The following is a 27,907-nucleotide window of genomic DNA, read 5'->3' as shown; positions in this document are numbered from 1 at the left end:
GTGGCTACTCCTCAGAGGTCCTGGCTCACTCTGCTAGTAAGTAAGTACCGCTAGATTAACCTTAACCTTTGACCCTGGAGTCTGACAGAAAACTAAGTTTGAGTCCGAGCTTTATCACTTACAAGATATGCTTATCACCAGGATCAAGTTACTGCACCTTAGTTTTCTCATCTGTAAACTGGGGATTAAATATGACGATGTATATAATGTGCCTAGCATCATGGCTGGCATGCAGTAAGTGCTTAACAAATGTAGGTTCCTGTCCCTTTCCACTTACCCTCTTGAAAGCCTTTTTGGTTTTCAAATCAGAATACCCTCCACTTTGAACAATACTGCTCAGATAAACACAATTATTCAGCAATTGCTGTGTACCTACCTAACCCTGTGCATACCATGATGGAGACATGGGGTGGGGAGAAGGAGGACTATAACCTGTCCTCCTGGAAGGTTCTAGATGATGCTGAGTGCCTGGCATATGTCCGGCTCTGAGCTTGGTCCACTTCAGAAAAGGCAGGAGGAGGAGGTCTGAGCTTAGTCATGCTGTAAGGGAGGAGCGGAGAGCCAGGCTTTGCCCTCAGGAAGCTCAAAGTTGGGCAGGGGATGTGAAGCAGAGCCTCTCCACAAATACTACTCAGAATCAACCATTTTTCTCATGGTTCCAAAGCATGCATGCCTATTTCAAGCCTTGTTTGTACCTAGCACTAAAAAACCAACCAACCAACAAAAGCTACTTGGAAACAAGTTTGCTGCATGTTTGTGAATCTGTTCTAAATTATGAGCTCTAATTATGAGCAGGCACTGTCTTTTACTCACTGCTATTACCAGCACAAGTCCTGGTATAGTGGAGGCATATGGTGAACATTTGCAAAAATGAATTTGATGATAGGTATAAAGAGGAGAGAATTATCAGCTAGACTGGGTGGTGCAGGGGTACAGGGAAGGGAAGGATACACAAGTGTGGAACATTTTTGGGGAGGCTCTCTGGGAGACTGGAAGCTTGAAGAAACTGGAGCACTGGGCTAGGTGGGAGCTGTGGGACTAGCTGGAGACCAGGCAGGGAGGGGTGAGTGCATGGGTCCAATGATAAAGCATTTATGGAGGCTGGAGGATGGGGGAAGGAGGCAGGTCTTAGAATGGGACAAGACCTGGGTTTTCTGGAGGCTCCTTTCTCCTAAGACCGCATAACAGTGACAGCTTTGCCAAGGTAAGGCTCTGTCACAAAAGCTGTGGCTGCAGATTGTTCTTGCGGGCAGAGTGGATGAAAAATACCTGCAGCTTGGGTGTGTTTTCCTGTTACAGTAGTGACCTTGACAGAAGTTAAAAAAAATAAATAGCAAACAATCCAATTTTGGCTGTTGTTATCAGTCTATAACTGAAAGCTCCCATCAGTCCTGGGTTTCATATGGAGCAATAATTCGGCGCCGATCCCAGTGGAGCGACGCTTGCCGGTTCAAATCCACAGTGTGACTGTGCAGCTCCCTCAGGCGCCACATACATTACTTGCCTCTGACGACTCCAGCCATATATCTGCCTCCTCCTCCTCCCCGCCCACCCAGCCCCTCTCAGCTTTCAGGTCCACTGGGCTGGAAGGCTCTGACGGTGAGATGCACACACACCCTGGCTGGTACAGAAGTGTGCCAACTACAAGGAGCTTGAACTGATGGAAGCTGGCCTCTAAGGGTTTGTTGGGTCTGTTTCCTCACCTCTCCTGAGTGATGGGACTCACAGTGTTCCCGCCTCTGGGCTTTCGTTTATACTGCTCCCTCACTACAAGTCTTCTCTATTCTCATCTTCCTCTAAGTGCCCTGTGATCTCAGCTTAAATATCATATTGTTTCAGGAGCTTGTTGTAAGGCTTCATGCCTGCCCCTGGGACCTCCAGAATGCTTAGTCAACAGCCTGTTTTTCTCCCCTTACTCAACCATGAGGTTCTGAGTGACAAAGAGCATATTTTGTTTATCTCTACAGCTCCAGCACCTAGCACCAGTCCTGGCTCGCAGAAGGAGTCAATACATGCTGCCAACTGAATGAGGACTACTGTTTGTGAAACAGCTGCTGTGTGCCAGGCACTGTACTCAGCACCTTACAGTGTCTCATTTAATCCTACACTGACCCCATCTAAAGGCTGACTCCTCTTTTGGCTCATAATGGGGCAAGTTACGTGGCAGAAATCAGCAACTTTGCTCCAGACAGACCTAAATTCAAACCTCACCTCATTTACTTACTAGTTAGCTGACCTTGGGAAAGTGAATTTACCTCCTGAATTTAAGCTTCCTCATCTCTAACACAGAGATAGTAGCTCCTAACTCCCTTGCAGGATCTTTGTGGCCTGCTGGTGAGAATTAAGTGAGATAACATGTACAAAACTTGGCAGAGCTCTGGCACATAGCAAATGTAAATGCAGAAGTAGTAATGTGAATGACTCAGGTGTGAAAGACTATTAGCCTGGCCCTTGGTAGGCCTTTAAATGGTACTTCCCTCTCCTTTGCTGCATTAAAAAAATTTTTTTTTAATTTATATGGAGCTACAAGCAATAAAAAACACAAATCTTAATGTACAGCTTGATGAATTTTGACATGTATATACACTCATGTAAACATCACCCAGATCAAAATAGCAAACATTCTAACAACATTTTCCCCCTTTACCTATTTCAACTCCCCCACTCCCACCACGGTAACCACTAGTCTATTCTCTGTATTTATGAGTTTGTTTTATTTGTTTCTTTGTTTTGTTTTTAAGATTCTGCATATAAAGTGAAATCATATGGTGTTTGTCTTTCTCTGATTTATTTCACTTAGCATAATACCCTCTAGGTCCATCCAGGTTGCAAATGGAAAGATTTCATTCCTTTTCGTGGGAATAATATTCCATTGTATATATATATGCTTTTTTTAAATCTGTTCATGTATTCACGGGCATTTAGGTTGCTTCCATAATCTAGCTATTATAAATAATGCTGTGATAAACATAGGAGTGCATGTATCTTTCAGATTAGTGATTTTGTTTCTTCAGGTAAATTCCTAGAAATGGAATTGCTGGGTTGTATATTTGTATTTTTAGTTTTTTTGAGAAACCTCCATTCTGCTTTCCATAGTGGCTGCATCAGTGTGCAATCCCACTAGCAGTGTGTGATGGTTCCCTTTTCTTTCAACATTTATTTTTTGTCTTTTGGATAGCAGTCATTCTGACTGGTGTGAGGTGATATCTTACTGTGGTTTTGATTTGCATTTCCCTGATGATTAGCAATGTAGAGCATCTTTTCATGTGTTTGTTGGCCATCTGTGTATCTTCTTTGAAAAAATATCTATTCAGGTCCTCTGCCCATTTTTTTAATTGGATTATTTGTTTTTATGGTGTTGAGTTGTATGAGTTCTTTATATATTTTGGATATTAGTCCCTTATCAGATATACCATTTACAAATATATTCTCCCATGCAGTAGGTTGTTATTTTTGTTTTATTGACATGCAGAAGCTTTCTAATTTGATGTAGTCCCACTTTTTTTTTTTTTTTTTTGCATTTGTTTCCCTTGCCTGGGGAGACATATCTGGAAAAAATTACTAATGCTGATGTTTAAGAGTTTACTGCTCATGTTTTCTTCCAGGAGTTTCAGTTTCAGTTCTTGTAATTAGATCTTTAATTCATTTTGAGTTTATTTTTGTATATGGTTTAAGATGGTGATCCAGTTTCATTTTTTGCATGTAGCTGTCCAGTTTTCTCAATACTAGATATTGAAAAGACTGTTGCTCCCCATTGTATATTCTTGCCTCCTTTGTCTTATATTAACTGACCATATTGGCATGGATTTATTTCTGGGTTATCTATTGTATTCCATTGGTCAATGTATCTGTTCTTGTGCCAGTTCCATACTGTCTTGATAACTGAGATTTGTAGTATAGTTTAAAATCAGGGAATGATACTCCTAGCTTTGCTCTTCTTTCTCAAGATTGCTTGGACAATTCATTGCATTTTAGTAACTCATTATCTAACCCAGTGTCCCCCCCTCCCCCCACCTTCCTTTTTTTGGGTACTAGAACCCTTTTAACTAATTTAATCTATATGGAGCTCCATAAGTAAAGAGAAGAGTTGCTTTGGTTCAAGCAGAAGCCAGGGGCCAAGGCCACTTGGATGCCCCCACTGCCTAGAAGTGGCTGTTGAGACTCCTTCCCCTAGGAATCCTAGGTCTGCAGGGTACAGTCTCAACAGCAACTAGGGATGCCTCTACTGACTGGAGCAGCTTGTCCTTGTCAGATTTCCTGGCAGAGAATTCTGCCTCTAGGTACCTTCCATCCACTGATGTGTGGGATCTCATAGATAACGTATCTTTTTCCTTTGCAAAGCCTAAAATGACTTTTCTCACCACTCTGCTGATTTGGATCTGACCATTGTGGTCTCCTGAAGTCTACAGGGAAACATTTCTATTTCCTGTAACTCTTCTTCAGTGTCTTGATCTTAGGTTGTATTAGTAGTCCTGTTATTTTCTTGGGCAAGGGGAAAGGTTCCTTGACTTCTGTTGGCATAAGCATGGGTAGAAGTTACACCATGACCTGGTTGGTTTCTCAGGAACTCTCTAGATGGTCCTGGGAAGGATTCACCTATGGCCTAAATATAAGCACATCCTGATTGTCCCTCAGACTGGAGACCTAAATATCTATTCAGAAAAATTTCTGAAAATGGATCTAACTTTTTGATTAAAATGTATAGGACACTGAGATTAAGCCAGGTAAAAGGTTTCAGCTTCATGCTCTTCCTAATACTTACCACAGAGTCTGTATTTTTTTTTAAAAAGTTGAATGGATGAATGACTTTTTAAGGCATGAGCTATGAGTCCGGGCTCATGAAATGCTAGCCAGTGGAAGGACCTTTGAAAGGAAAATACTTGGTCTGTGTATACTGCATTTGGGAGAGAAGACACAGGATGAGAGAAGGCACTTGGTAAGGGTTCTATAAATGTAGGCTATTACTGTTCCTGGCTTTTTGAGGAAATGGGAAGGGACTGAGGTCAAGGCCCTGCTTTGACAGGGTTTCAGTGGAGGAGAAGATAGGGCTGGTGACCCAGCCTTCAGAAGCAGAGGGTACTGGACTGAGAGGCATTAGGAAGAAGTCACTCAGGAGAGCAAGAGTGGGGGAGTGATCCTCTTAATAAAAGCCATATGCAATTAGTTTTAGAAGCCCTCACCTGCAGCCAGCAGCGACCAGCTCCCATGATACATCTCAGCTGGATAATCACAGCTACTGGTTTCCATCATTCTTGATTTAATATGGCACCCCTCCTGGCTGTGAGTGCATTTACAGGAAAGGGCTGGGAGGCTGAAGCGAAGCCTAGCTGGGCTTCCTCAGAGATGGGTGGCTGGGCTGAGTGGCTCTGTGGGGAGGGTTACAGGGAGGAGGGGTCTGTCAAGCACCCCTATTACTGGGTATCCTTCAGGGAACAGGTCTGACAATGACCCTGGCAGTGTGTTCACTGAGATGGCAGCTAGGGGTGCTGAGAAGGCAGAATGAGGCCCTGGGCAAGAATGGGAAAGGTATGGAGGAAGGAAGAAAAGGGAGGCTGAACTGCAATTTGCTTCTCATGAAAGGGCAGGGCCACAGAACCCACAGGTTGCTCAGACACTCAGATGAGTACCATCCTCCTGACTCCTCAATTCTGACTCACATCATAGTCAGGGTTTCTTCCATGACCTGAAGCTGGGATGACAGAAAAGACTGGGTAGGAAGGTCAGTAAAGGGAACCAAGGGGCAACAGATGAGACTGGGGATCAGTGGTGATAAGAGGAAGCTAGGGAGCCCAAACAAAGGAGCCTGGGGGATGCAGAGCAGATAGGAGAGGAGCCTGGGGATGAGAGAGGCACCCAAGGGACTGGAAAGTCTCTCAAACTAGCTCATAAAATATATATATCCCTGTAGAGGAAGGCCTGGCATAGGGCAGGTGTCAGTCCCACCAGACTTGGTGACCACTATGTCAGCATCCCAGATTCCATTCTCCTCTCTTCCAGCCCACCCTCCTTTTGCTGCAGGAGTGATATTTTAACATGTAAATTGGATCATTTCACTTCTCTGCAAATAACCGGGTTGATCCAAAAACAAGACTGGTGAGAGAAGGTTAATATGGGCAAAGAGTGGCTGAAGTGAGAAAATCAATTGTGTTCTTCTCAGTGCATTATATCAAGAGGCACATGATACTGATTCATCCCATAACTGGTGCTGTTAACTTTAATCTCTTGGTTAAGGTGGTCTGTGCCAGGTTTCTCCACTACTGTTTTTTCCTTTGCAATTAATAAATACCTTGCGAGGAGAGATTCTGAGCTTATATAAATATCTTGTTACTCCTTAAACCTCCACTCACTAGTTTTAGCATCAATTGCTGAGTCTTGCCTCATTTGGGACCAGCTATTCTAATCCACACAGCCCTATGAAGTTCAGAGTATCTCTTCCTCCACTATAGTACAGAAATGAAGTAAATTAAAGCAATGTTCCACAGGGAATAAGTAGTAAGACAGAACACTACCCTGGCAGTCTGACTCCAGAGCCTGCATGTTCCACTCTGGAGATGAGAAAAGACCTGTTCCCTGTCTCAGGGAGTTGAGTCTATTTAGATAGATGAGATCTAGAACACAAATTTCTTATCCTTACTTTCAGCACTGGGCTACCTAGTGATTTTATTGAAAATAAACAGCAGAGGGTGTTCTTGCCAGAAATGCATAACCTGAGTTGAATCAAAAGGAAGCATTAGACAAATCCAAACTGAGGGACATTATACAAAATAATGCGCTTGTACTTCTTAAATGTCAAGGTAACGAAAGACAAGGAAAGACTGAGGAAGTGTTCCACATTAAAGGAGATTCAAGAGACATGAAACTGAATTCAACTTGGGGTCCAGAATTTTCTTTTCTTGTAAAGAGAATTATTGTGACAACTGGCAAAATCAGAACATCTAGAGTTTCGGTTCTCAAGATGGCGGCATGAGTATAGGGTGGTGGAAATCTCCTCCCAAAACCATACATATTTTGAAAATACAGCAAACACAACTATTCCTAAAAGAGTGACCAGAAGATACAGTACATGAGCCAGATTACACCTACATCTGCGAGAACTCAGCATCTCACAAAAAGGGTAAGATACAAAGCTGTGACCTGGCAGGACCCGAGCACACTCCCCACCCGAGCTCACCAGCAGGAGGAAAAGAATCAGAGTGGGGAGGGAGTGGAAGCACAGGACTGCTAAATAACCAGCCCTGGTGGTCTGCCTCGGGAGCACAGACACATATTACATGGTGCACTGGATATTGGAGGAGTGGATATGCAAGGTCTGAGATTGAGACTGAGAACAGGTTCCCACAGCCAGCTGCCATGGGACAAAAGAAAAGCGGGCACTTTAAAAGTCTTAAAGGGACAAGGGTTTAACAGGTGGACAAAATCGTCCTGGCATACTCAGTCCAGCAGGCTGGGAACTTTAAGGAACTTCAGGCACCCTAACCCCCTGGGTGGCAATGCAGCTCTGAAGCCCCATGGGGTGATAAGCAGCCTGCCGTTCCTTCCCCACTGCCGGCATTGCAAGCAAACTGGCTGATCCATTGCTATACAACAGCCGGTGAGCAGCTCTGACTACAGAAACCACACAGCTTAGCATAGAGGCTTCTTCCTGTGCATGGCTAACTGGCCCATACCCAGAGGCTACTCCCTGTGTGCAGTTGACCAGCACAGACAGTGGAGACCAGCGCAGAGTCCGGGAGGCACAAAGGGGCTTTGTTCTTGGGGCGGAACACGCACTGCTCTCCTGTGACCCCTGTCAGTCCCTAGGCCATCCTGAGGGCCACCCTGGGAACGGCAGCTCAGGAGATTAACCCAGAGGCTGCTCCCTGGGCATGGCTGCCCTGCACAGACAGTGGAGATGGGTGCAGAGTCTGGGAAGCACGAAGGGGCTTTTTTCTCATGGCAGAACATGCGCCACTTGCCTGTGACCCCCACCAGTGCCCTAGGCCATCCTGAGGGCCACCCTGCTCACAGCAGCTCAGGGGATTAACCAAGAGGCTGCTCCCTGTACGCGGTAGACCAGTGCAGACAGTGGAGATGGGCACAGAGTCCGGAAGGCACAAAGGGGCTCTGTTCTCATGGCAGAACACGCGCTGCTTGTCTGCAACCCCTGCCAGTGCTCTAGGACATTCCAAGGGCCACCCCCACCCATGGAGCTTAGGGATTAACCAAGAGGCTGCTACCTGCATGCGGTTGACCAGCCCAGACAGTGGAGATGGGCATGGAGACCGGGAGGCACAAAGGGGCTTTGCTCTTGCGGCAGAACATGCGCTGCTGGCCTGCAACGCCCGCCATTGCCCTAGGCCATCTAGAAGGCGGCCCTGCCCATGGAACTTTAGGGGATTAACCCAGAGGCTGCCCTGTGTGCAGTTAACCAGCACAGACAGTGGAGAAAGGCAAGGCGACCAGCAAGCAGGAAGGGACTTTATTCTCCCAGTTGACACACAGGGCACTTGCCGGCGACCACTTCCATCACCATGAAAAGGCAGAAGAACCTTGCTCAGGCCAAAAGCCCTCAAACACCAGAGAGAAGACTTGGTGAAACTGAAATCACCAATCTCCCTGAAAAAAAAATTCAAAATAAAAGTCATAAGCATGCTGATGGAGCTACAGAGAAATATTCAAGAGCTAAGGGATGAATTCAGGAGGGAGATAACAGAAATGAAACAAACCATGGAAGGATTTAAGAGAAGACTGGCTGAGGTGCAAGAGACTGTCAATGGAATAGAAATCAGAGAACAGGAATACAGAGAAGGTGAGGCAGAGAGAGATAAAAGAATCTCTAGGAATGAAAGAATATTAAGAGAACTGTGTAACCAATCCAAACAGAACAATATTTGCATTATAGGGGTACCAGAAGAAGAAGAGAAAGAAAAAGGGATAGAAAGTGTCTTTGAAGAAATAATTGCTGAAAAATTCCCCAATCTGGGGAAGGAAATAGTCTCTCAGACCAAGGAAGTCCACAGATCTCCCAACACAAGTGACCCAAGGAGGACAACACCAATACATATAATTAAAATGGCAAAGATCAAACACAAGGACAGAGTATTAAAAGCAGCCAGAGAGTATTAAAAGTATAAAAAGAGCCAGGAAAAAGATTACCTACAAAGGAAAACCCATCAGGCTATCATCAGACTTTTCAACAGAAACCTTACAAGCCAGAAGGGAATGGCATGATATATTCAATAAAATGAAACAGAAGGGCCTCTAACCAAGAATACTGTATCCAGCAAGATTATCATTTAAATTTGAAGGAGGGATTAAACAATTCCCAGGTAAGCAAAACGTGATGGAATTTACTTCCCACAAACCATCTCTACAATGTATTTTAAAGGGACTGCACTAGATGGAAGTATGCCTAAGGCTAAATAGCTGTCACCAGAGAAAATAAAACCACACCAAAGAAAATAGGGTAACCAAATACTAACAAAAGACAAAATGAAATCAGCTATCAACAAAAATCAATCAAGGGAAACACAAAGAGTACAGAAAGAATAAAACACCTAACATATAAAGAGTGGAGGAGGAAGAAAAAGAAAGGAGAGAAATAAAGAATCATCAGACTGTGTTTATAATAGTGTAATAAGTGAGTTAAGTTAGATGATTAGATAGTAAAGAAGGTGCCCTTGAACCTTTGGTGATCACGAATCCAAAGCCTGCAATGGCAATAATCACCCTAAATGTAAATGGACTGAATGCATCAATCAAAAGACACAGAGTAATAGAATGGATAAAAAAGCAAGACCCATCTATATGCTGCCTACAAAAGACTCACCTCAAACCCAAAGACATACACAGACTAAAAGTGAAGGGATGGAAAAAGATATTTCATGCAAACAATAGGGAGAAAAAAGTAGGTCTTGCAGTACTTGATTCAGACAAAACAGACTTCAAAACAAAGAAAGTCACAAGAGACAAAGATGGATATTACATAATGATAAAGGGGACAGTCCAACAAGAGGATATAACCATTATACATAACTATGCACCGAACACAGGAGCACCTACATATGTGAAACAAACACTAACAGAATTAAAGGGTGAAATAGAATGCTATGCATTCATTTTAGGAGACTTCAACACACCACTCACTCCAAAGGACAGATCCACCAGACAGAAAATAAGTAAGGACACAGAGGCACTGAACAACACATTAAAACAGATGGAACTAACAGACATCTACAGAACTTTACACCCAAAAGCAGCAGGATACACATTCTTCTCAAATGCACATGGAACATTTTCCAGAATAGAGCACATACTAGGCCACAAAAAGAGCCTCAGTAAATTAAAAAAGACTGAAATTCTACCAACCAACTTCTCAGATCACAAAGGTATAAAACTAGAAATAAATTGTACAAAGAAAACAAAAAGGCTCACAAACACAGGGAGGCTTAACAACATGCTCCTAAATAATCAATGAATCAATGACCAAATTAAAACAGAGATCAAGCAATATATGGAGACAAATGAAAACAACAACACAAAGCCCCAACTTCTCTGGGAAGCAGCAAAGGCAGTTCTAAGAGGAAAGTATATAACAATCCAGGCCTATTTAAAGAAGGAAGAACAATCCCAAATGAACAGTCTAATTCACAATTATTGAAACTGGGAAAAGAAGAACAAATGAGACCCAAACTCAGCAGAAGAAGTGACATAATAAAGAACAGAGAAGAAATAAATAAAATTGAGAAGAATAAAACAACAGAAAAAATTAATGAAACCAAGAGCTGGTTCTTCGAGAAAATAAAGAAAATAGATAAACCCTAGCCAGACTTATTAAGAAAAAAAGAGAATCTACACACATAAACAGAATCAGAAATGAGAAAGGAAAAATCACTACAGACACCACCACAGAAACACAAAGAATTATTAGAGAATATGATGAAAATCTACATGCTAACCAAATGGAAAATCTAGAAGAAATGGACAAATTTCTAGAAAAACACAACTTTCCAAGACTGATCCAGGAAGAAACAGAAAATCTAAACAGAACAATTACTAGCAATGTAATTGAATTGGTAATCAAAAAACTACCCAAGAACAAAATACCCATGCCAGATGGATTCACCACTGAATTTTATCAAACTCATTCTATGAAGCCAGCACACTCTACTACCAAAACCAGGCAAAGACACCACAAAAAAAGAAAATTACAGACCAATATCTCTGATGAACATAAATGCAAAAATACTCAACAAAATATTAGCAAACCAAATTCAAAAATACATCAAGAGGATCATAAACCATAATCAAGTGGGATTCATCCCAGGGATGCAAGGATGGGACAACATTCAAAAATCCATCAACATCATGCACCACATCAACAAAAGGACAAAAACCACATGATCATCTCCATAGAAAAGCGTTCGACAAAATTCAACATCCATTCATGATAAAAACTCTCAACAAAATGGGTATAGAGGGCAAGTACCTCAACATAATGAAGGCCATATATGACAAACCCACAGCCAACATCATACTTAACAGTGAGATGCTGAAAGCTTTTCCTCTAAGATCAGGAACAAGACAAGGATGCCCACTCTCCCCACTTTTATCAAAATAGTTCTGGAGGTCCTCGCCACGGCAGTCAGAAAACACAGAGAAAGAAAAGGCATCCAGATTGGTAAGGAAGATGTGAAACTCACTCTTTGCAGATGACATGATATTGTACATAAAAAACCCTAAAGAATCCACTCCAAAACTACTAGATCTAATATCTGAATTCAATAAAGTGGCAGAATACAAAATTATTACACAGAAATCTGTTGCATTCCTATACACTAATGATGAACTAGCAGAAAGAGAAATCAGGAAAACAATTCCATGCACAATTTCATCAAAAAGAATAAAATCCCTAGGAATACACCTAACCAAGGAAGTGAAAGACCTATACCCTGAAAACTACAGGACACTCTTAAGAGAAATTAAAGAGGACACTAATAAATGGAAATTCATCCCATGTGCTTGGGTAGGAAGAATTAATACTGTCAAAATGGCCATCCTGCCTAAAGCAATCTATAGATTCAATGCAATACCTATCAAAAATACCGACAGTATTCTTCAACGAACTGGAACAAATAGTTCTAAAATTCATATGGAACCACAAAAGACCCCAAACAGCCAAAGCAATCCTGAGAAGGAAGAATAAAGCAGGGAGGATCTTGCTTCCCAACTTCAACCTCTTCTACAAAGCCACAGTAATCAAGACAATTTGGTACTGGCACAAGAACAAACCCACAGACCAGTGGAACAGAATAGAGAGTCCAGATATTAACCCAAGCATATATGGTCAATTAATATATGATAAAGGAGCCATGGATATATAATGGAGAAATGACAGCCTCTTCAACAGCTGGTGTTGGCAAAACTGGACAGCTACATGTAAGAGAATGAAACTGGATTATTGTCTAACCCTATACACAAAAGTAAACTTGAAATGGATCAAAGACCTGAATGTAAGTCATGGAACCATAAAACTCTTAGAAGAAAATACAGGCAAAACTCTCTTGAATATAAACATGAACAACTTCTTCATGAACAGTATCTCCACAGGCAAGAGAAACAAAAGCAAAAATGAACAAGTGGAACTGTATCAAACTAAAAAATTTCTGTACAGCAATGGACACCATCAGTAGAACAAAAAGGCATCCTACAGTATGGGAGAATATATTCATAAATGACATATCCAACAAGGGTTTGATATCTAAAATATACAAAAAGCTTATGCACCTCAACAAACAAAAAGCAAATAATCCAATTTAAAAATGGGCAGAGGATCTGAACAGACACTTCTCCAAAGGAGAAATTCAGATGGCCAACAGACACATGAAAACATGCTCCACATTGCTAATCATCAGAGAAATGCAAATTAAAACCACAATGAGGTATCACCTCACACCAGTTAGCATGCCCACCTTCCAAAAGACAAACAACAAATGTTGGCAAGGATGTGAAGAAAGGATAACCCTCCTACACTGTTGGTGGGAATGTAAACTAGTTCAACCATTGTGGGAAGCAGTATGGAGGTTCCTTAAAAAACTCAAAATAGAAATACCATTTGATCCAGGAATTCCACTCCTAGGAATTTACCCTAAGAATGCAGCAGCCCTGTTTGAAAAAGACAGATGCACCCCTATATTTATCACAACACTATTTACAATAGCCAATAAATGGAAGCAATCTAACTGTCCATCAGTAGATGAATGGATAAAGAAGATGTGGTACATATACACAATGGAATATTATTCAGCCATAAGAAGAAAACAAATCCTACCATTTGCAATGACATGGATGGAGCTAGAGGGTATTATGCTCAGTGAAATAAGCCAGGCAGAGAAAGACAAGTATCAAATGAATTCACTCATCTGTGGAGTATAAGAACAAAGAAAAAACTGAAGGAAGAAAACAGCAGCAGACTCACAGAACCCAAGAATGGACAAATAGTTACCAAAGGGAAAGGGACTGGGGAGGATGGGTGGGAAGGGAGGGATAAGGGGGGTGGGGAAAGAAAGGGGGCATTACGATTAGCAAGCATAATGTGTGTGGGGGGCACGGGGAAGGCTGTACAACACAGAGAAGACAAGTAGTGATTCAACAGCATCTTACTACACTGATGGACAGTGACTGTAATGGGGTATGTGGTGGGACTTGATAATGGGGGGAGTTTAGTTCCACAATGCTGCTCATGTAAGTGTATATTAATGATACTAAAATAAAAAACAAAAAATAAAACAAAACAAATCAGAACATCTATTGATTAGTTATTATCAATAGTAATGCCCTACTTTTGAGGACTTTACCTTGATATATAAGAAAATGTCCTTGATTTTTAGGAAATTGAAGTATTTAGGGGTAAAGGGGCATTGTGTGTATAACTTACTCTTAAATAGTTCAGAAAAAATTTTATGTCCTGCTGTATACATAACATTAATATATAAGTAATAAAGTAATAAAATGTTAACAATTGGTAAGCTGGGTGGAGCATTTATAGGAACTCACTGTAGTATTTTTGAAATTATGTAAAAATAAAAGTAAAGCAAATCAGGATAATGCTTACCCTTGGGGGATGGGTACTAACTGGAAGGGAGTATGAAGTGGATTTCTGGGTGTTTATAATGGCCTGTTTTTTTCAACTGAAGCACAGTTTATATACAATATTATGTTGTTTTCAGGTAAACAACATAGTGATACAACAATTATATACATTACAAAATGCTCACCATGAGAAGATCGGTCTCCATACAAAGATATTACAATATTATTGACTATATTCCCTATGCTGTACCTCATTTCTGTGACTTACTTATTTTATAATTAGAAGTTTGTAGCTCTTTATCCCCTTCACCTATATTCATCCATCCCCTCTCCTCCCTCTCCTGTGGCAACCTGTAATGGTCTATTTCTTGATCAGGTGTGTTTAACTTGTGAAAATACAGTAAGCTATATACTTATGATGTGTGCATCTTATACAAGTATATTTCAATAAAAACTTTTTACAAAGTTAAAAACAAAGAAAAAAGAAAGCAAAAGCTTGTCCCCATAAGGCACATAGCACCATGTCTGGCCCATGTACATTTACCATGAAGGTTAGATGGTGCTGTCATTCCTGCAGGGTCAAGCACAGGGTCAGGCATGTGGCATGTGGCACTTGAAGGGAGAGATAGCAGGTAACAGGCTGGGCAAGGTGGGGAAGGGCATCTCTTCACCCTAAGACAGGAGGAATATAACCATCTTACTCTCCTGTGTATCTTACCCCTTCTCTCCTTGAGGGCTTTCCTCAGCTCTGATGGGAGCACCCAGGCTTGCAGCCTGGAATGCAGGTCCAGGGCAACACTGCATTCCCAGTTACCCCTGGAGCAAATGAAAAAATATAGAGATAGGAAATGTGCTTGTGATTCTGTCACTGGGATATGCAAATAAAATATATGTGATAGGCCTATCTGCCTAATATTCCTGCCAATTCATTCTCTGGGTGTGATTAAAATGAGCAATAAATTCCTTGTGAGTCTCAATGGAATGAAGTTCCAGGAGTGGAAATGCAGGCTGGCATCAGCACATCCCCCTCAGCTGAATATTCATCATGGAATAGCTCCCCATATTTTTGTTTTATCTGCCATCATGTGCATAGAGATATATTTCTACCTCTACTTCGCCTCTTAGTTAAGGCATGAAAATGGTCTAAGCTTTAAGTATTAAATTCTCCATGTAGTGAGATCACAGGCTACCTTCTCTAAAAAGCCTGCTCTGCTCATTCTGCCTGGAGGTGATCCATACTTTCGTGGAGCCTCACAAACTCTGTGCAGACATCTCCTAAGGCACAAGTCAGTCTGTGGGTATCAGAGCTAATAGCACCTGTACCCACATCCTCTGGGCCTCATCCACTGCGGGATCTCTTCAGGGGGCCCAAGGAGGCTTCTGCACACAGAATGATGAGATAACTGGGCAAACCAGCAGTGAGGAGAAAAATCCTTTAAGCCACCTAAGGTAACAGAAATTCTTAGATAAGTAACACATTTTAAAAAGCAGAATGAAATTAAAAATAAGGTTTATGGATAATTTTTAATGGGAAAATCATCAAAAAATATTAATTAAAAAAAAGCAGATTCCAAATATGGAACTAGGATCATAACTCAACAACTTCAGCGACAAGTAGGAAATATAAATGTCCGACAGGCAAGCACACAATACAACAGGGAATTGGGGTGGGAGGGGGGCATGAGGAGAGCTGTGCCTGGAGAGTCCACACTCCCAACCCCTTTATTACACTGACATTCTTTAAAAGCTCTGGGTTGGCAAAATAAAACATGGTTACCAGTTTGAGACCCCTGGTATATACAGTAGGCTATCAGCCAGGTTACAAAATAGGGCCATCTATGTAATTATATATATAGACATGGTCCAGAAAGGCAAATGCAGTATCACAAGAGGAAATCTCTGATTCATATCCCAATAGTTATTTATAACAACTTGGTTTTCTATAAGTTAACTGCTTTCTTTCAGCTTCATGTTTTCCCATCTGTAAAATGAGTGTAATAAGAGCTGCTTCACAGATTTGTTACAGAATCAGAAAAAATATTTATTAGAGTAACTGGCATAATGCCTAGATGCACTTAAAAAGAGGTACCTACTATTATGATAAACAATTTAAAATATTAATAGTGGTTATACATAGGTAGTAGGGCAAGAATGTTTTAGATTGAGAATCAGCTCGGTTGACATGTTTTCTGAGAAGCCTTCTTTAATCTCCCAGGCAGGATTAGAAGCCACCTCTGGGCTTCCACATACTTGGGCTTCTCTGAGTCTGGTGGTTTAGTGGGGTCATGGTTTATTTGCCTGATTCCTCATCAGATCATGAACTCCTTGAGTGTTTCACCCACCTACCTTCTTTCCATCTAGCCCAGAGCCTGGCACATAGATGTCACTCATAAATATGTACTGAATTATTCAATTCTCTTCATTGTACTTTTCTCTACTTTCCAACTTTTGTATAATGAGACACAGGACTTTTATACTGACACACTTTCTATAAGCAGCACATATTTGACTATAGAGCAGTCGATGTAGGTAGAGGAGGCTGAGCTAGGTGGCAGGGAGATGCTGGATGGACAGATAGAAGGGGAGTATGATCAGATCAGAGCAGTGGTGACCCATGTTTAGACAAAGAGCCAGGAAATGAGGTCTCAGGCTGGAGCCTCAGCACTTCCTAGACCTGAGACAGATGTAGGGCTTAAATCTGGAGAGGCACAACTGCTGCTTACTTACTGGCAAAGGGGGACAGAACTCAGGTCTAAAGCTGTGTTCTTCCCATGAAATCCTGCCTCATGATTTTGAAGTGAGATCACAGGCTACCTTCTGTGTATTTTTTTGCAGCTTAGAGGAAAACAACAGTGCAGAAAGAACAGGTAACCTAGTAGATGCTGAGCAACTGAGAAAAATACAATGCTACTGACATGCAGGGGGAGCTGAGGGGCAGTTCACATGGGTAGAATCTGGTGGGACAGCAGAGCAATCAGGAGGAGATGCTCAGCAGACAGCTGGACATTCCAGAAGGAGGAATTCCAGACAGGATGCAAGGATCAGGTGCTGAGAGCCGACAACAGAGAAACAGTCTTCCAGTTGAGAGGCTACAGAACCCTGGCCTAGTTTTAAGTGATCTTCTAGCCTCCAAAGGTAGCCCCCTGTACTGTGCACCTACTCTGTTAGGGAGCTCCTCCCTGCAGTTGCCACCCCCAAAGCCTGGCTCTGTCCTAGCTTTGCCACTGAATGAATCTCCTCTCACTCAAAGCCATGTGTGCAGTCTCTCCTCTCTGGGCCCGATGTCCCTACTGCCTTTGGCTTTTTCTCATGGCACCTCTTGCCCTCTTACTGCCCTGCTCTGCACAGATTCTAAGAGCTCCATGTCTACTCAGGAGATAGTGTCTGTGATTGCCTCTGTGTTCCAGAAGGGTTTGACGGGCACAGAGGCATACAACCACCATTTATTCACTTGGGACTCTAGCCTTGTACTAATGTGGCCAACATCATGTTACTTCTTGGGTAGCCAAATTTTGTTGACCCTCAGCGGCCCTAACCCCTCCACCTATGCCAGCACTCGGGAGGCCTGCTTCTTTGCTTTCATGACCACAGCAGTACCTGTCCTGCATCACACTCCCTGACAAACTATGGGTTCTCTTGGCCAAGTCCAGTGCTTGCTCTCAGGTGACAGCAACTGGGCCCAAAAGGGGAGATGAGACGGGAGTGTAGGTCTTGAGGTTATCCAAAATGTGCTTAAGGATTTCCTTAAGGCACTTGGGGAAGGTGCCCTGGCTTCCACAGTTGCTTCTGGGGTTGGAAAATCTGAACAAAGGGAGGGAAGTGCTTGCTCTCTTGGAATTTTTGCTCCTCCTGGTCCCAAGTGCCCCTTGGGATATGCCATGAAAGCCAGTTCCACTTCTTAAATCTTCCCCTTCCCTGGAGGAAATTCCAGTTTCTGCCAGTTACTAAGACAGTTACTAAAGACACTAGGGGGACACAAACTATATGGTTAATGCTCATTATCAAATGTCTCCAGTTCTCCCCTTTGGAGGCACATTGTAGGATTATTCTTCTTGGCCCCTGTGTGATTGGGTGCAAACAAGGGATTAGTTCTATCCAGTGAGTGACGAGTAGAAGTAAAAGGTCCCACTTCCAGGATGAGCATTTAACTGCATTTGCAAGACCCTCCAGAGCATCCTTTTCCCTCTGGCAAGAAACCAGAAACATTCCAGAGGGTGGCTGCAATGCCAGTCGCTTCCCTGAGGGCCTATAATGAGCAGAGCCCCTCTGCTGACCCATGACAGACATGCAGCATGAGGCAAAAATAAATGTTGTTTTAAACCACTGAAATTTTGAGTTGTTACAACAGCACAATCTAGTTTATCTCTATGATGAACAGACAATCGTATACTGAATGGAACCTTAGAAACCATTTGGTCCAATGTCTTCACCACACATTGGTAAACTGAACTTCAATGAAGGGAAGTGCTAGCCCAATGCCACCACGTCAGTGATCAGTAGGGCTGGAACTGCAAGCCATATCTTGTATGTCTCAGTCCAGTGACCTAAGTGCTTTTACTCAAGACACGAAGAATATTTGCCACTAGGTCGGACCTACCACAATTAATCATCTCAAGGCACTTCAGCCAATTAGCTAAGAGATTCCATGATGCTAGACAGAACACAAGACTGAAAGTCAGAAACCAAGACTTTAGTTCCAATCCTGTCACCAAGCCTAATACATGACCTTGAATTCAAATTCTTTGTTTCAGTTTTGATGTTAATTTGTTGTGGGACCAAAGGAAAATGACATCATGCCCTTGGGCTTCAATTTCCCCTGGAGTAAAATGAGTCAGTTGATTTACACTTCAGAAATATAGAATGTGTGCCCCAAAGCAGAGCCTCCAGGGAGGCTGCCCAGGAGAGAAGGGCTAGGCCAGGTGGCTGGGGCTCTGGTCCACCTCTCTTTCAGCTAGAACAGCTTTACTTTCCTCTGACTTGTTTAGGATTTGGTAAGATTTCCCATCATTGGACTTGATTTCTGAGATCCCTGCCAGCTCTGAGATGCGTGATTCTAGTTCTTGGCTTCTGACAAACAGTTCCTGAGTTACAGCTCAGTGGCTAGGAGCAGAAGGCAGCCTGTTTTTAGTGAGTTCAAAAGTCTGGTTGACAAGACCAAATTAAGATGGAGTTTTTTGGCTCAGACTCTACACCAGGCTCCCTGGAGAGTATATGAAGGGAAGGGGCCAGGGAATGGTTCTAGACAGAGTGATGATGGGAAAGGAGGATCACATTGCTTAATGAGGCTACAAGATACATGAGACTGGGGGAAATAGTACTAAAGATTTTGTCTTGCTATCTCCTCTCCTATGAAAAGGAGTTAGAAGACCCACAAAATCAAAAACTGAATTTGAAGGTTAGTCCTCAGAAGCCAGAAGTGGCCCAGCCTCTTCCTTGTCACAACAGGGACAGCTTCCTTTTCTTGATGAGATTGGGGTTCAGATTTGTATTTAAACAGACAATAACCACCTAAGGAGAAGTGGCCTTTGGTGTGGAGCCTGACATAATTTAATGACTGAAAGATTAAATGAGGCATGGAGTACCCACAGGCCTTCTCTTTTTCCTGAAACTTACCTTGGCCTCAGTAGTCTTTAGAAGCTTCATCACCTCCCCCTCTCGGGCATAATCCAAGGGTGTGTGTCCCATTTCATTCCTCTGCAGGGGGCTGGCTCCTGTCAGGAAGAAAAGTCAGAGCTCTATGAGTGATCAGTAGGGCCTTGGCCTTACTTCAGAGGTGGCTTGGACCTTGGATCCTGATTTCAGTGTGAGGAATCCTCATGGAAAAACTGAGCAACAAAAACCTAAGAGATTATAGAACAGTGGGAAAAACATGTCAAGCTACCCTGAGAAAAGAGTTCTTAGTCCTCTGACACAGAGATCAGGGTATAGGGGCTTCTACATGTAAATGCACACATGTGCAGAAATATACTACCCATACTACCACACAGGTGTGCTATATACACACAAATACACACAGCTGAACATGCTAACAAATATACCAAACATGCAGATTGATATACCCCAACAGCAATACATTAGTCATTAAAATACCCATATTATCAGGCTCATTTGCATACATATGAATATTCATTAATAAAATTAATGTAAAAGTTTCCTTTCTAAAGCACAGAATATTCCAAACAATGAAAAGGCTCCCTTCTTTCTGCTCTTTGTCCCCCTCTCTCCTTTAATGTTTTTTAACCTCTAGTATCTCCTGCCTACCGATTCTGCCAATTAGCTAGGTCCCCTGGAAGGCTGTGGGCATCACCAGTAGGAACCTGGCTATGCTAGCCCCAAGGTTTGATGCCCTTACCAATGCTAGCTTTTGGTGAGTGTGTGCATGTGGGCAGGTACTTCCTCTAATCAACAGTTCCTTCCTGTGATTTAAGGACAAAGAACTTCAAATGTAACAAAAAGAAGGGCTTGCTGGGGGCCATGCATTTACCTTCTCTCCTTTAAGTGCTGACAACCCATAAGCCTGTATAAAGTGTCTGCTTGGTGCAAAGGATTGGCAGTTATGGAAGAAATGATAATCTTATCCCCTTGGGCTGTCAGAGTCTTCCCAAAGCCTAGGACTGAGCACCTCACTTTCTTTTTCAAAAACCGTCCATTCCATTCAATTTGGCAAACCTTGAATGAGTGGGTCCTGAAGACACAGAAGAATCAGATCTGGCCTGGCCCTAAATACTCCTCTCAAGGTAGGGAGACAGAAACATAAGAGGAAATCTGTGTCTTGAACACAGCAGATGCTGAAGAAAATTCTTGATTTTTTTTCTAGAGAAGTATTATCTAGAAGTACAGAAAGGTTAAGATTCAGTCCCTGCCATAAGAATGCAGTAGGCCAATGAACAAATAAAAACAGAGATCAAACAATATATGGAGACAAATGACAACAATAATTCAACAACACAAAATCTGTGGGACGCAGCGAAGGCACTTCTAAGAGGGAAATATATTGCAATACAGGCCTACCTTAGGAAGGAAGAACAATCCCAAATGAACAGTCTAAACTCACAATTAATGAAACTAGAAAAGGAAGAACAAATGAGGCCCAAAGTCAGTAGAAGGAGGGACATAATAAAGATTAAAGTAGAAATAAATAAAATTGAGAAGAATAAAACAATAGAATCAATGAAGCAGGAGCTGGTTCTTCGAGAAAATAAACAAAACAGATAAACCCATAGCCAGACTTATCAAGAAAAAAAGAGAGTCTACACACATAAACAGAATCAGAAATGAGAAAGGAAAAATCACTACGGACACCACAGAAATACAAAGAATTATGAGAGAATACTATGAAAAATTATATGGTAACAAACTGGATAACCTAGAAGAAATGGACAACTTTCTAGAAAAATACAACCTTCCAAGGCTGACCCAGGATAAAACAGAAAATCTAAATATACTAAATGCCAGCAAAGATTTTGAATTAGTAATCAAAAAACTACCTAAGAACAAAATCCCTGGACCAGATGAATTTTATCAAACATTTAGTGAAGATCTGATACCCATCCTCCTTAAAGTTTTCAAAAAAGTAGAAGAGGAGGGAATACTCCCAAACTCATTCTACAAGGCCAACATCACTGTAATATCAAAACCAGGCAAAGATACCACAAAAAAAGAAAATTACAGACCAATATCCCTGACGAACATAGATGCAAAAATACTCAACAAAATATTAGCAAACCGGTTGCAGTTGTAGCTGCATTCATCCCACTGGTTCCTGGACTTGCCATTGGAATGAAGGAGATATCTAAGCTGGCCTGTGCATACAGTAAAACAACAGATTTGACTGGATCTATACTGTCAGAACTCAACCAAGAATTAGGAGAAGTGTAAGTTGCAGCGCTCCAAAATCTTGTGACTATAGACTATCTACTGTTAAAAGAACATATGGGATGTGAACAGTTCCCAGGAATGTGTTGTTTTAATTTGTCTGATTTTTCTCAAAATATTCAAATTCAGTTAGACAATATCCATCATATCATTAATAAGTTTTCACAAATGCCTAGGGTGCCTAACTGGTTTTCTTGGTTTCACTGGATATGGCTGATAATTGTAGGTCTGCTTTGGTTATGTAGCTGTATTCCTATTATGTTAATGTGTGCACACAATTTAATTAGTAATTTAAAACCTATACACGCTTATGTTACTCTACAAGAAGATATGTCAAAGAAATAATCAAACTTCCCATGTTTTCTTCCGCCTGCTACTTCTATAGCTTCTCTTCTTCCTTCATAATTACAACCCTTAAGTAGAATTCGTGCCTCATATAGAAATTACCGAGTATCATAATTCTTCCAAGTGGTAAAGATACCTCAAGACAAATGCTGGGCATAGAAGCCACAGGGCATAAATCTTCAAAAAAGTAAAAAGCTAACCTTTTCAAACAATATTGCTTCTCTCTCACTTGCCAACTTTACATTTCCCTGTATGGCCCCAGAAGATGACTGGTTAGCCAGAGACGGGTAAGATTCCTCAAGGGAGGAACAACCTAAGATAGGCACAGTCACAGGGGGGCCATCAGGTGAGAAATTGGGGATCAACAGAGGTGAGGCTTAGAACCTCACCCCCACTGTTTTGAGAGAAATCTTCTGCATCCGTGGATGTTTTGTTGCCCTTGTCTAGCTTGGATTAATACTTAGTCTATAGGCACACACCTGATCATCTACATTTGCCCTCTTAAAGCACTAAACTGTGTTTTCTACCTTTATCTTGCATCTACCTACCACTTCAGCATTTTATTTAAAAATAAAAATAATAATAATAATAATAAGGGAGAAATGTGGGATTCACATATAAATCAAGTATAAAAATCAAATGAATAATCATGATTGACCTGATTGCTTATAGTTCATGATGCGTGATCAAAACTGAAAGTTTCTGTGATGATTGCCCTTGCACTGTTCACCATGTAAGAACTTATTCACTATGTAAGAACTTGTTCACCATGTAAAAACTTGTTCGTTATGCTTCAGAAGATTGGAGACTGTTGAGAATTAGCCTTGGGGTTGATTAATGATTGTGCATTGAGTCCCCTATACAGAATTTTATTGTTGTTAACAACCATATGATCAATAAATATGAGAGATGCCCTCTAAAAAAAAAAATTAGCAAACCGAATTCAAAAATACATCAAAAATATCATCCATCATGATCAAGTGGGATTCATCCCCGGGGATGCAAGGATGGTACAACATTCGAAAATCCATCAACATCATGCACCACATCAACAAAAAGAAGGACAAAAACCACATGATCATCTCCATAGATGCCTAAAAAGCATTTGACAAAATTCAACATCCATTCATGATAAAAACTCTCAACAAAATGGGTATAGAGGGCAAGTACCTCAACATAATAAAGGCCATATATGACAAACCCACAGCCAACATTATACTTAACAGCGAGAAGCGGATAGCTTTTCCTTTAAGATCAGAACCAAGACAAGGATGCCCACTCTCCCCACTTTTATTCAGCATAGTTCTGGAGGTCCTAGCCATGGCAATCAGACAACACAAAGAAATAAAAGGCATCCAGATTGGTAAGGAAGAAGTTAAACTGTCTCTGTTTGCAGATGATATGATACTGTACATAAAAAACCATAAAGAATCCACTCCAAAACTACTAAATCTAACATCTGAATTCAGCAAAGTTGCAGGATACAAAATTAATACACGGAAATCTGTTGCATTCCTATACACTAACAATGAACTAGCAGAAAGAGAAATCAGGAAAACAATTCCATGCACAATTTCATCAAAAAGAATAAAATCCCTAGGAATAAACCTAACCAAGGAAGTGAAAGACCTATACCCTGAAAACTACAGGACACTCTTAAGAGAAATTAAAGAGGACATTAATAAATGGAAATTCATCCCATGCTCTTGGCTAGGAAGACTTAATATTATTAAAATGGCCATCCTGCCTAAAGCAATCTACAGATTCAATGCAATCCCTATCAAAATACCTACAGCATTCTTTAATGAACTAGAGCAAATAGTTCTAAAATTCATATAGAATGACATAGGACCCTAAATAGCCAAAGCAATCCTGAGAAGGAAGAATAAAGCAGGGGGGATCTCGCTTTCTGACTTCAAGCTCTACTACAAAGCCACAGTAATCAAGACAATTTGGTACTGACACAAGAACAGACCCAGAGACCAATGGAACAGACTAGAGAGCCCAGATATAAACCCAAGCATATATGGTCAATTAATACATGATAAAGGAGCCATGGATATATAATGGGGAAATGACAGCCTCTTCAACAACTGGTGTTGGCAAAACTGGACAGCTACATGTAAGAGAATGAAACTGGATCATTGTCTAACCCCATACACAAAAGTAAATTCAAAATGGATCAAAAACCTGAATGTAAGTCATGACACCATAAAACTTCTTAGAAAAAATATAGGCAAAAATCTCTTGGAAGTAAACATGAGCAACTTCTTCATGAAGATATCTCCCCGGGCAAGAGAAACAAAAGCAAAAATGAACAAGTGGGACTATATCAAACTAAAAAGCTTCTGTACAGTAAAGGATACCATCAGTAGAACAAAAAGACATCCTACAGTATGGGAGAATATATTCATAAATGGCATATCTGATAAGAGGTTGACATCCAAATTATATAAAGACCTCACACACCTCAACAAACAAAAAGCAAATAAGCCAATTAAAAAATGGGCAGAGGAGTTGAACAGACACTTCTCCAAAGAAGAAATTCAGATGGCCAACAGACACATGAAAACATGCTCCACATTGCTAATCATCAGAGAAATGCAAATTAAAACCACAATGAGATATCACCTCACACCAGTTAGGATGGCCACCATCCAAAAGACAAACAACAACAAATGTTGGCGAGGATGTGGAGAAAGGGGAACCCTCCTACACTGTTGGTGGGAATGTAAACTAGTTCAACCATTGTGGAAAGCAGTATGGAGGTTCCTTAAAAAACTCAAAATAGAAACACCATTTGACCCAGGAATTCCACTCCTAGGAATTTACCCTAAGAATGCAGCAGCCCTGTTTGAAAAAGACAGATGCACCCCTATGTTTTTCATAGCACTATATACAATAGCCAAGAAATGGAAGCAACCTAAGTGTTCATCAGTAGATGAATGGATAAAGAAGATGTGGTACATATACACGATGGAATATTATTCAGCCATAAGAAGAAAACAAATCCTACTATTTGCAACGACATGGACGGAGCTAGAGGGTATTATGCTCAGTGAAATAAGCTAGGTGGAGAAAGATAAGTATCAAATGATTTCACTCGTCTGTGGAGTATAAGAACAAAGCAAGAACTGAAGGAACGAAACAGCAGCAGACCCTCAGAACCCAAGAATGGACTAACAGTTACCAACGGGAAAGGGACTGGGGAGGATGGGTGGGAAGGGAGGGATAAGGGGGAAAATGGGGCATTACGATTAGCACACATAATGTAGCTGCAGGGGGGACACGGGAAAGGCAGTATATAGAGAGAAGACAAGTAATGATTCTATAGCATCTTACCACGCTGATGGACAGTGACTGTAAGGGGGTATGTGGGGCGACTTGATAATAGGGGGAGTCTAGTAATAATGTTGTTCAAGTAATTGTACATTAATGATATCAAAATAATAATAATAATAATAATAATAATAATAAAAATAACCAACTAAAAAAAATGCAGTAGGCCAGCTGGGAACACTGACTAAGCCATGCCAGCACAGGCCATGCCAGCATAAGCTCTGGTTCAGGGTGGGTGTTCGGCCGTTTGATGATGGACAGTAAAAATCAGTTTCTCAATTCTAGACTGTGGAAACCTTTTTTTCATGATTTAAAGCTATTTCTACTCAAGCTTTTTGCTTCTTAAAGGCCTATAAACTTATCAATAATAGTAAGCATTTATTAACCATTCTCATGTCACTGCCTGGGCTGCAGAGGAATAGGTGTGGGAGGAGGGGGAAGGAGCAGTGAGCAGAAAGTATGATCCAGGCCAAGGAAGCTTATTATCAATGAGAAAATATTAATATTTTTATACACAATTCTATTTTCTAATGTGAATTTGGTATAAAAATTTATATTATTTTGTTATTGAGATATAATTCACATACCATAAAATTCAACTCTTTGTACAACCATCACCACTACATAATTCCAGATCATTTTAATCACTTCAAAAAGAAACCCCTTACGATTATCCCAGGTCTCCCCATTCTCCCCAATCCCAGCAACCATTAGTTTGCTTCTGTCCCTACAGATTTGCCTACACTTGACATTTCATGTAAGTGGAATCAATACAATATATGTGCTTTTTTGTGTCTGGCTTCTTTCACTTAGCATAATGTTTTCAAGGGTCATCCATGCTGTCCATGTGTCACTCATGCTACAACCTGAAAGTAGGAATGCAGCATATACTTTGTTCCTTTTTATGGCTGAATAACATTCCATTCTGTGGATATGCCACATTTTGTTTAGCCATTCATTATTTGATGGATGTTTCCTCTTTTTGGCTGTTAAGAACAATGCTTCTGTGAACATATGTGTATAAGTCTTTGTGTGGATATATGTTTTCGTGTCTCTTGGCTACATGTCTAGGAGTGGTGGTAACAACAGTTGTTGGTATTTACTGAGCACTATTACGTGCCAGGTACTGTGTTTTGTACTTGATGAACATTTTATCACTCAATCCTTACGACCACCCTGAGAGGTCTTAATAAATGCTTACTATTATTGATAATTAAAATTCCTATGCTACAGACATGAAAACTGGGCTCAGAGAACTGAAATAACTATCCCACAGTCAAAAAGCTAGTTATTTGCTCAGGCCAGGGGTCAAAACCATCCCCAGGTTTTCTCAACTCCAATTCTGCACTCTTGCACCAGGGTGGTCATGACACACCCCTGCTGAAAATCCTTGCATTGCTTTTCACTGCTTGCAAGATAAAGCGCGACATCCTTAGTAAGGAGGGCATCTGTGCTCCTCCTAGCTAGCAGGCAAGTCCTAAGAGGCTCAGACAGAGCCTCATTCTTTCAGTTCTTGGCACTTACTGGGAATTTTGTATTTGCAGGACCTGTATGCAGGATGATGGGGGACTGGCAAAACCAATGAATAGTTTTTTCCTTTTTGTATTTCTTGACTATTATAGCAACTGATGCTTTGGCCACTCTCTCCTTTGAGTTCCATGAAACCACTTTCTCAGGTTTTTCTCACCCCTGTGACCGTTCCTTATCTGTTTCTTCTGCAGAGCTCCTCTTCCTGTCTTTAAGGTTAGATGTTACCTAGAGTTCGAGACTAGGCACAATTCCAGATCTATAGATGCGAACGGGGGTGCAAGATGACTATACAACTACAATCCAGGCTGAGCGTGATCAGTGTGCAGAAGAGGGGACAGATCGTACTATGAGGGCTCAGGAAGGAAGGAAGGGCTATTAGGGCTTGTTAACTTGGCCTGGCCTTCCCAGCCCACCCCTGTTCTCTTTGGTGCCCAGCACCAAGCAGCTCCACAAATGCTGAGGGCCAGTGGCAGACAGCACCCATCCCTCCCCACAGAGTTCCTGGACCATAGCTAGTGCTGAAAGGGAGCTACAGTCAAGCAGTGCGACGGCTGTTCCTTTCTTAGGCAGTCTCAAGAGGAGCAATGTCACTAGATATGAGCTGGAGTGCAAGGGGGATCAGGGAGAGACCTATGGAAGGGACAGAAAAGAGGAGCAAAAAGGAAAAGAGAAATGGGTAAGGAAGAGAGAAAATGGGAGAGAGAAGGGGAGGAGGAAGAGGAAAGCTGGTGAGAGAGGAAGACAGTGG

General features: G+C 41.5%; 1 protein-coding gene across 1 annotated transcript in view; it reads right to left on the bottom strand.

Moving 5' to 3' along the window:
* CLPB (ClpB family mitochondrial disaggregase) overlaps window positions 1–27,907 on the bottom strand; it is a 143,238-nt gene that overhangs the window by 25,929 nt on the left and 89,402 nt on the right. The window contains exon 6 of the mRNA XM_036888603.2: window positions 19,684–19,781. Within this exon, the coding sequence (XP_036744498.2) occupies window positions 19,684–19,781 (98 nt within the window). The remainder of the gene's footprint in view (window positions 1–19,683; window positions 19,782–27,907) is intronic.

Source organism: Manis pentadactyla, chromosome 9, assembly GCF_030020395.1.
Source record: "Manis pentadactyla isolate mManPen7 chromosome 9, mManPen7.hap1, whole genome shotgun sequence".
NCBI lineage: Eukaryota > Metazoa > Chordata > Mammalia > Pholidota > Manidae > Manis > Manis pentadactyla.
The sequence above is the reverse complement of the archived record's forward strand: the minus strand, read 5'-3'. Positions and strand labels throughout refer to the sequence as shown.